This window comes from Wolffia australiana, chromosome 14 (genome assembly GCF_029677425.1).
Source record: "Wolffia australiana isolate 7733 chromosome 14, ASM2967742v1".
Taxonomy (NCBI): domain Eukaryota; kingdom Viridiplantae; phylum Streptophyta; class Magnoliopsida; order Alismatales; family Araceae; genus Wolffia; species Wolffia australiana.
The window spans coordinates 954,150-964,999 of NC_135848.1; the positions used below are offsets into that span (position 1 = coordinate 954,150).

A 10,850-nucleotide genomic window follows, 5' to 3' on the forward strand; every position below is an offset into this window, starting at 1 on the left:
GCATTCCTCACTTTTAGAAAGCCCCTATTTGTCCTCACCTTGAAGCTTCGTTTGATTGATCTCGCATATGGAGAAATATAGTGTCATATGTTTGCCTTATGTTTGATGAATAAGGTGCTTTCAACAACAACAAAAAAACCAAAAAGTAACACTATGGACAATGATACCATCACTTAGTTGGCAGGTGCATTTCTCCTACGAGCGATTGGCCATTTTTTATTAGGTCAAAACATACACACATTTTGCCTGAAATCTTAGAGGGAAATGGTTTTATTAATTTTATGGGTAAATGAAGAGACAACAGCCCTATCTGGGTCTTTCCAGGATCCATTTGAAATTTATCACCATATGCCACCAGTGCATGTTTAGAAAAAATCTCCTGTACCGTTAATGGTGTCATCACATACATGAGTTGCAGAGTTTAAAGAAAATAGCTTTTGCTTGTTATAGAGGAGCATGTTGTTGATCAAGATGATGTCATGGAAAAAATTAAAAATGATGTTACTTATGGTGCTATATGAAAACATATTATATGATACTTTATTTATTTTTCAAATGTGTTTATTGAATTAAATACATCAATTTTTATTTGTAATATCCTTTGTGATCAGAAGATCAAATTACTAGACCCCAAATTACATATAACAATTTTTTGATTCACTTATGAAGACACATTTTTATGAACTACATTATACTATCTAAGCTACCTATTATTTGACTAAATAATAGGGCTAATTTACTTCACTAATTATAAGTTTTAATAATCAATATTTAGAAATAATCAATCTAACTTTTTTTATCCACCGCATTTTCTTATATAGTGTGACCCACCAAGGAGGATCAAATATATAACATTTTTTTTAGTTATAATTTATTTAATTAACAAGCACATATAGTTTTAGTTATTTATCAAATTATCAAATAGTAAAACCATTAGGTAACAGGGAAAAAAGATTGCCTACAATTGCATCGTGGGGGGGGGTGTGGGGGGGTGTGGGGGGGTGTGAATTTCTACTTTATCTTGAGCTATATAACTGGAAAAGACATTCAAGATTAGTCAGATTGTAATATGCAGATTCAAAATTGAACTTAAGTGCCTTCAAATGTATTATTATGAATATTTTCAATATAAATTTTGATACATTTTTCTTTAACTTATATTTAAATAATAATTCTATAAATATAGGTATTTATAAATAAAATTTTATATATTTTTATAATTACAGGTAGAAATGGAGAAACAATACACAAGGTTATAATTAGAGATAGTTTAATATTTTTGAAAAAAATAAGAGATTAGTATGCATAGAAATATGCCTGAAAAATATATGAAAAAACTATAGAAAGATATTGAATAATATATTAAGAGATAAGTTGATAAATATTTTAAAAACTTGTGACATAAATATAAGTTTACTAACTAGAGAAATAAATCTTAAAAATATAACAATATTTGATTTTTATGTGCTAATTATTTTTAAAAAATTGAATAAGGATTCGACTGAAAATATTATAATGTGAGCATATCTAAATTAGGCTAGGTGGCTGAAGGAGAAAGGGTAGGAGTCAATGCCTTTTTTGGCAGCCAATGTGGCCATATCTAGGAGGCGGTTTTTAAAATTTATATATTTCTCTTATTCATTTGGTCGATGTCTCAGTTACCCAGAAACGTTGATAGGGATTATGAGTGTTAGATTATTGGAGGCATATAGTACCTTAAAATTATCATAGACCAGAAGGAACCCATTAAAAAGATGATGTCTACATACTATTTTCCATTTTAAAATTTATAGTTTATTTATGAGAACTTAATTAGTACGTACCCACCGCCTGAGATTATTTAAACACCTGATTCACACCTCAATGTTTTTCTATAGCATATGAATACCAAGATAAAGTATAATTTTAAGCATTTTATTTTAAATATTTTAACTATGTTTAAATGTTAATATATTTAACATGATCAGAATTACTATGTGAATTATTCTGTATAAAATTTTATTATATTATATTCAGCATTTATTTTTATTTCTTAATGAAAAATCAGGAATTAAAAGTCTTAATTTATCCCCCATATTTTTCACCATTTATAAATGGCAGGTGATATTTTCATTAGTAATAATTTTTTGAATTATACTCAATAAATATAGGCACATTATCATGAATATTTTGGACTTTTATTTTTATTTCTTAATGAAAAATCAGGAATTAAAAGTCTTAATTTATCTCCCATATTTTTCACCACTTATAAATGGCAGGTGATATTTTCATTAGTAATAATTTTTTGAATTATACTCAATAAATATAGGCACATTATCATGAATATTTTGGACTTTTAACTCTATGAATACAATTAAATGGTGACCCTATTGCAAGTCCATTCCCATAAAAGTCTGACTTTATACTTTATTTGTTATTGAGTGTTTCATATAGAGGTACAACTTCGAACTAGATAAGAAATTAAAAATGAACAAAAGGAGAAGACTAGAACAATGTAACGATATGTCTAATCTGGTGCAGGATGACTGGGACTGATACCGGTGGGGATGACTAAGGTCACCTAAGGATGGTTAAAACAGACTACAAATCAACACAATCAATTTGAACATTTAAATGTGGAGAAGATGATGATGGTGCAGGCCCTTACATCAGTTGAGGGTGGAGGACTGTCTGACAACCACCATGATGAAAACAAAAGCTCAAAATCCAAGATCCCAAATGGTCAACCATGAGATGATGTGAACCTATTTTGCTATCCTATTCAGTAAGTGTGACGGTATAGGGAAAACATGCTGGATACACTAGATGATATAATGTGGACCACCAAAGTGTGGTAGGGTGTCGTGGAGCATCGGAGAAGCATTCAGTGGCAGGAGCAGATGACATACGCTTCAACCAGGCTGAGACGGATCCAACTAAAGGCATAGCAATATCGCATGACAAGTCATGGTGCAGAGGGGGCACGAGGCAACAACGACAGAGTGGGTTCAGGTTATTTCTTGAGAAGAAATTCTCACTTCAAAAAATAAAAAATCATTTGGTTCAATACAACAATGACCTATCTATAGGCCTTCATCAAGAGAGAAAATAATCATGATCTTAGAAAATTTGGAGTTCAAGAATAAATAAAATTAGGATCCTTGGGCCGGGGTTGACGATGATGACATGTCATAACTTGGGCCATCCCCTACTAAAGTGGCGCGGTTGCATGAGATGGTGGAGCATGTTCTCATGCTTCCCCATAATCTTAATTTTTTTTCTTATGATTCTTATCAAACTTAGATGAATTATAAATGTAGAAGAGGGACATAAAACTACTATGAGTCATTCATAATGCAACATCAATAAATATTAATCAATAATCCAATATGGCACAAAGTTCCATTTTTTGGATAAATATAATTAGATAAAATATTTTTCCAAGTATAAATGTAGATCATGAAAATAATGAAAAATAATATATTTTAACAATGATCCTTGTGGTGATTGAAAGGTGAAATTTTGTTCAAACTAATATGTTGGAGTAAGTTTCTCAATGTTCCATTTTTAATTTTTCTGGAAAAAGGGACCCTCCTTATCAGAAATAACACTCATTTTCAATGTCTTAAAGGTAAGGGAAATCCAGGGGAATATGTCAAAATTGATAATGACAGGATGAACAGGTGTGATCAACATATTCCTAACCATCAAAGGGGAAGATTGGGATGAACTGTGGAGTGAGTAAGTTGGTTTGTTTCTGACAGGAGTATGATAACTTGCAAATTAACATGATTAATTGATGAATTTTACATTATATTTATGTGTTTTAATGACCATATTTGCATGTTATCATATTAAAGTGGAGATAAATGACTTACACTTTGATTTTACTATTATTTTTAATTTTTATCATTTTTTATATGATATTTAACCTAATTTCATTGAAGAAATATTTTTTACAGGGTTTTAAATGCTTGGCTAAAGGTTGGTAAGGGGACATCCACGTCATTCGCCCGAAATTCGGGCAAATACGTGGATGCATTTTTATATTTATATAAAAAGAAAGAGCATTATTAGCTCATCATGGCATCGCAAATCGCAATGCCATAATGAGAATATTATTAGGTGGAAAAGTCAGAAAAATCGGCGTGTCGGCGAAAAAGAAAAAAAGGTATGTTTTGATTTTGTTTTTTATATATATCTGCCACGTCAGTTAGTCGCGTGCATTAAATGCACGCGGCAACCGACGCACGTGCTTTAATTTGCATGTGAATCAGTTAGCCGCGTGCATTAAATGCACGCGCTAACCGACACACGTGAATACGTGCATGCGGCGTCGATTTTCCGCATGCATTAAATGCACACCGAATCGACGACGCATGTGGGTCAAAAATTGCAGTTGAAAAAATAAAAAATATATTAAAAAAGCCTTTTGTCCTTTTCTCGTTTTCTATTATTTCAGGGTGACGTAGAGCGTTTCTAGCCATTCAAACGACAGAATCATTTGCCAATGGTTGCACGCTGTGGACACGCACAACGACATGTCAGAGCGTGATTCGAGAAGGCGGAAAACGAAAAAAAAATATGCCGACCAATAGAAAAATGCCAATTCCTACCTTCTTGGAGGAGAGGTAAATAAATCCAACGGCCTAGATTAATCCTCACTAAAACCTTGATGTCTTGAGATCTAGACGTCCGATTGGGCTGAAATTTTGAGGGTAGGTTCGCCTTTTCTCCCTCTACAATCCAGACGTTGGATCTTTAAATAGAGGTATGTAAAAGGGTAAAAATCACTTTTGGAAGCTCTCTCCAAGGATTTGGCTAGGAAGGATACAAGGGATGCTTTGGAAGTCAACAGTTCTTGATTCTGCACTCAAAGTTGTAAGTTTCTGGTTTGTATTTCAATCTTCTTCTTGAACTTCTAAAACGCCAAGGCATGGGCGAAATGTACATGCCCTAGAAGTTGGTTTTGAATGAAATTAGCACTGCATTTTGATTCTGATTCAAGACTGATTTTTTATCTTTAATTCTACATCAATTTAGAACATTTCTGGATCATTAGATTTTTAATTTAGGGTCAGATTTCATTTTTTCCCCAAATTCTTCACTTTCTCTCTCTAGATTAATTTGTCTAGTTTATCTCTTTATATTTTTATTTTTATTGTTTAGTAATTTAAATTAATATATAAAAAACCTAAAAATAAAATTTGATTTGAAAATTCATCCATCTTGAAGTCCAATTAAAAAATCCCTTTCTTGATTATTTGATTCCCAATTTTAATTCATAAAAATTGTCTTAAAATTTTATAATAATTGGGAAATTGATAATCCGAATTAATTTGATCTTATAATTGAAATATTTATATCTTGAGCTTTCTGACCGAAATATTTAAAATCAATATTAAGTTTTACTTGATTTTGATTAATTAAAAACACTATTAAGCATAATTAAAATTTGTTAAGTGCATAATTAATTCTTCTTTGAATTAATTCATTGAAATTTGATAAAAATTCTTATTTGCTTCCTCCCTGTGGTTCGACCCCTTGCTCGCTCTATATTCTATATTTAGTGATTAAGGGTATTTATAAATTTTATTGTATAAGTCTAAACATCAAATCAACGACATATTTACACTCATTTTTTAGGCTTATCAGAGTACCTCCGAGAAAAAATAAGAACCCCTTGGGAAAGTACTAAGAATAAAATTCCAAAAATATTATTTGTCTTTGTCTTGTTCTTTCATCTCTACGAACGAAATCAAAATTCTTTCATACTAAATAATTAATTTTTTCAGGATCTCAACGTTTCCATAACAAACTGAAGTTTTAGTAATTTTATTACCTTTTCTCATTAAAATGTTACAATTTTATTATAAAATAATTTTCATGAAGAAAACTAACATCTGATGTGGCATGAAGTGGTATGCAAGTGAATACACAGAATTGGCATCTTCAATTTACATTAAAAAACACATGTCACTCTAACATAATGCATTTACACGATTTGTCACTTATGGGTAGCTTGTTTCTAGGGGTTTAAACCATGAACCTGGATCTCATATTAGTTTTGGCCCAAGGCCTAAATTTTGGGCCTAAAAGTAATACGTGATAGGAAGAGTGAAACTAAATTTTTCTCAAAATTTTATTTTGATGTCCATTTGATGTGGATCGGACATTTGGAGAGTGCTTACCGTCATAGAGGAAATGTGATGAAATAAAATGGTAAAAGAAATAGACCATGATGTAATATATTTTGTGTTTGTGTATTCAAAAAGGATAGGTCATCTTTGGAGGAAGAAATTGGAAGGAGAGAAAGAGAATAAATTATTGGGGACCTTGATAGATATAGTGAGAGAGTGAGAGATAATAACTAACCACATTTTTTTATCCACTTGAAGAATGTTTTATCTACAAAACAAATATCTTGAAGGAGAACAGAAAGAACAAAAGATGAGAGAAGTGTTGAGGAGTGCCAACTCGGAGTCAGCACAGGCGACCGCACGACAGTCAATAGGGATTTTTAATCTGATTAGATAGTAAAATCTTGCATATTATTCTCGTTATGAGAAATAGACGGCTAGGATTAAATATAGGATTACACATAGAATAGGATCCAATCTAGCAGTCAGGATTAAACATAGAATAGGAAATACAGCCGTTGATCTAATGGCTCCCATTTTTTTTAATATAGCCGTTACACCATTATAACGGCTATGATTAAAACCGAGACATTACTATATTTAGTATCAGTCTACAACTGTAAATACAAACAAATCAATTAAAAATGTCGAGGATTAATAGACAATCTAATTCAAGATTGTTGGCATTCCACTCTTCTTATCTTTCTTCTTCTTCTTCTTCAATATTCCTTCTTCCTTCCCCCTTGTCTCAGCTTAAGATTCTCAACAAGAAGAAAAGACGAACAAAGTGCAATTTTATTTTTAGTAATCGATTCAATGGTTACAAATTTGTAAGGTGAGACGAGGATGGATCAATCTGGTCCAATCGCTTTATAGAAGATCAATCGTGGTCGTGGCATTATTTTATTTCTTTCCATCTAAAGGGACTGCGTGTCAATTCTTAATTGAGTGATTTTTTCATTTCTATTCGTTTCCTATGGGAACGTGGTTTGCTTCTGTCTGTTACTTAGTCTGGGAACCAGTTATTTATGTTATCCCCGGTTCACGACGTCACCACCTAATTATCTTCATTTGGAATTCACCAGTTTTAATATTACTATCTTCAATATTTTATTCGTATTGACAAGTTTGTGTACTCATGAAGTTCCGTGGTTATTGTTGCCGTAGTAAAATCGACCGTCTTCCATCCTAGCTCGCGAGTACATACAAATGAAAATGCGCTCGATGCGTGCAGGAGTAGTTTTTTAATATAAAAAATTGCCACTGATACCAGAGAATATATTAACTTGCGTCAGAGATAAGGCCATTTCGTACCGACAAACAACCGGTAACCAAGTAAGACCCTGACCGTCCAAGAGAAACAAGAGAGAGAGTGAGAAATAAATAATCAAACAGAATATTTGTTTATCCTCTGAAAATAATATTTTATCTTATCGTCCTTGTTTCTGATTTGTATAATACTCTATTGTGGCCGGTGAACGTGTTTACACGCTGGTTCTGTATAAAATATTGCACATAATAACCTGAAGAGATGCCAATAATATCAGAGAATACATCATTCTGATGTCAGGACACGTTTGAAAATAAGACCATTTTATTTCAACAAACGACACAACCCAAGCAAGACCCGGTAGATCCAAAGTCGTCCTCCAAACAAAACAAAGAGTTCTCGCGAACCCTCGGAGAGCGGAAGACGACAAAAAACGCAAACGAAAAAATTACAAATAAAGAGATAGAAGAAAAATCGCCGCGACTTCCACGGCCTAGTTGACATAAATTCTTCTTCCCTCTATTTGAGGTCGTTTGCTGGGTGGGAGCGGGTCTTCAAGCAGTGCAATTCGTCGTCTTCCGACCATTTTTTCTATTCTACTTATCGCCAGGTTAAGGGTCTCCAGGGACATATTTGCAAAACAGATGCGAAACCAACCGGGCTCTCCGCAGTGACACGATGAGCCAGGAGAAACATTCAATCCCACTTCATGGAGTATGACTGTCCATAGCTCCATCTCTCCTTCGAAGGTATTGGAGTAGAGTAAGTGTCTCATGTCTACCCAACAGTAGAGAGCAGCGTTGCTCTCTAGACAGTGGATACCGGCGCAGCGCAGGCCAGCGACAAGGGCGTCGTGCCTCTCTCTTATCCTCTTCTTATTCTCCGCGAGGTAGCTGGAAAAAGAGAAGCTGTTAGAACCCTGAGCCAATGAATCTATAAGTGTATCCGAAGTTTGAAGCTTTTGGAGAGTTTGAATCAATCAATATTCAAATACTTTACTGGATTAACAACTTTACCATTATTGCATTATACGATATGTTACAGATCAAGATTGAAATCCTATTCTTCGAAATATTTATTTATATTTCGTTTTCGTTTCTAAGAATTCGTATAATTTCACTCTCAAATCAAACGTATCGATGATAGTAATATTTTTTTTACTAATTGGGTTGTTTAATCAGATAAAAACAAACTCCAGAGTTAGAAAAAGAGCTGAAGATGGACTATATCTAATTTAACTCTAAAATTTGAAATTAACTTGACTAATTCAAGAATATTGAAGAATTGGGATGTTACCTTCTGGTAAATTCCTCGTCGGACAGCATCTTCGAAAGGAGATGCTGTGTGTGGGAGGAAACCAGCCCGAAGCTGGACATCTTCGTCGCCGCCGCCACAACGACCTCGTTTGGTGAATAGATGGCACCAACGCGGAATCCAGGAAGGCCAAGATCTTTAGAGAGGCTGTATACAATATGTACACGCCCAGAGACATTGTCTCTTCCCTTGGCGACTTCTAGCGCGCTGACAAAGTCAGGAGAGTTAAAGACGCTGCCGGAGTAGATCTCGTCGCTCACTAAGTGAATGCCTTCTTTGGCCACGTAGTCCATTAGGGTTTCGAGCTCCTCCGCGCTTATCGTTCTTCCCAGGGGGTTTGATGGGTTAGTGATCAGAATCCCCTTCACCGCTATCTCTTGCTCTTTGGCTCGCCGTAGAGCGTCGTCCAGAGCATCTCTTGTGATCTTGAAGTCATTCGAGCTGGTGCAATGAATGGGGATGATCTCTACGCCTGTTCGCCACTGGAGATCCCTGTCGAACCTGATAAATGCCCACGTCAGTAAGATTTCTAGTAAATTATCATTTTTAGATGAGTTCGGCGAGACTTGTGAAGTTTACTTTCTATAGCGGACTATGATAAGAATTATTGTCGGCTACCGTGTAAATCCCTGTAGAGCGATTCTATTATGTTAATATGGGATTTAGTTAATCCCGAATGTAATACGAGAATTAGACTTTCCCATTACATCCGGGGTTTAATTCATGCGTAGAGGCTACGTCTTGTCCGCCAAGGTCAATGTACTTCAATGGACTCTGGTAAATTCTCTGTCATTAATTAATTGAAAACTTACCCTGGGTAGTAAGGCGTGGGAAGAAGAAAGCCTTCCCCCGGCTCGGCAAGGCAGAACATCAAAATCTCGTTCGCCGAAGTTGCGCCGGCGGCAAGAACGAGCTGGCTTGCATCGAAGCTCACCTTGTTCTGGCGTATTTGGCTCATGAATTTGGCCAATGCCTGGAAACCGATGAAAAATAAAGTCAGCACGATTAGATGATACTGATCATATACGTTATTTTAATGTGAACTCCTTGTCTGCGACCACATATGTTTGTGGGTTAATTTTGCAAAGACAAGAACTTAGATCTCCTTCTTCCTATTACTTCTTCTACAAGTCTACCTTGCCCTCTGTCTTTAAAAAGTTTAAGAAGTAAAAAATATACTTACATTTTTTAGTGCGGGAAGACCGTTGTAGTCCTGAAACAGGGCGAGCTCCCGGAAATTGGAAACGCCATTCTCCTTGAACGTGGCCGCTTCTGGGTTTCTGGCTAGCCATGATTCCAGCAAGTCAAATGAGAGCTGCAGGGAATAATAATAAAGTTTTTATTAAACCATTATCGCAAAAGCATGATCCACATAATATGAGAGCGGCATATCAAGTTAACCTGATTCTCCGCGAGACCCATCTGAATGATCCCATTAGGGTTGGTAAACTCGTGATAGGCGTTCCTTTCATACTCTTGCCATCCAATGAAGTAGGAGGAGTCCTGGCCGTGAGACTCGCAAGTGGCCTTCTTCTGCTGCTTCCTCTGCCTCATTCTTGAGAACCAAAGCCCAGCAGAAGACAAAAGATGGAGAAGGGTTGTCTGTTGTACGATATGAGAGCGGAGAGCATGCCTCGAATTTATACATATCTGCCTCCCCATGTTTAGATTTTTTAGCAATACGCAGAGAAGCAACTAGGCTCGAGGGTTGTTCGAGTTGACTTTGGTGCGCCATAAAGGAGCAGCGTTAAAATTGACGTCGTTTATTGTTGTCGAGATGCCATCTGAAATGGTGATTGAGACGCCATTTATTATTTGTTCCCCCCACAATTTCTCTTCACTCGAAACTAATATCGATAATCTGAACTTCCAACCGCCGTATTTTATTCTCTCGCAATACTTCCAACGGTAAAATCAGCTAAGAGGCGGCGAGAAGTTTGTCCTTCAATTCTGAACGTATCTCATGATATCGCCGGCGGCGGTGTTCCTCTTCCGCAGGTCCGCTATATTATTAGGATTAACCGAGATTCTTTGGGCGGCGTCCAGGCCGCCACCAATTAATGACCCTTTTCCTCCTTTTCGTTTCTAGAGGCGTCGATCGAGAACGCCCCCCACCTCAAGTTCGAGAGACCACTTCCATCATCGTT

At 35.5% G+C, this 10,850-nt stretch overlaps 1 protein-coding gene across 1 annotated transcript; it reads right to left on the reverse strand.

Annotated features, from left to right (window-relative positions):
- Positions 1-7,510: 7,510 nt before the first annotated feature.
- On the reverse strand, positions 7,511-10,510 carry LOC144712441 (1-aminocyclopropane-1-carboxylate synthase 3-like). Its single transcript, XM_078586713.1, has 5 exons — positions 10,105-10,510; positions 9,887-10,018; positions 9,516-9,676; positions 8,686-9,204; positions 7,511-8,282 (listed from the first exon to the last, which is right to left on the reverse strand). The coding sequence occupies exons 1-5, from the start codon at positions 10,363-10,365 to the stop codon at positions 7,883-7,885; spliced, it is 1,473 nt and encodes a 490-aa protein (XP_078442839.1). The 5' UTR covers positions 10,366-10,510; the 3' UTR covers positions 7,511-7,882.
- Between the last annotated feature and the right edge of the window lie 340 nt (positions 10,511-10,850).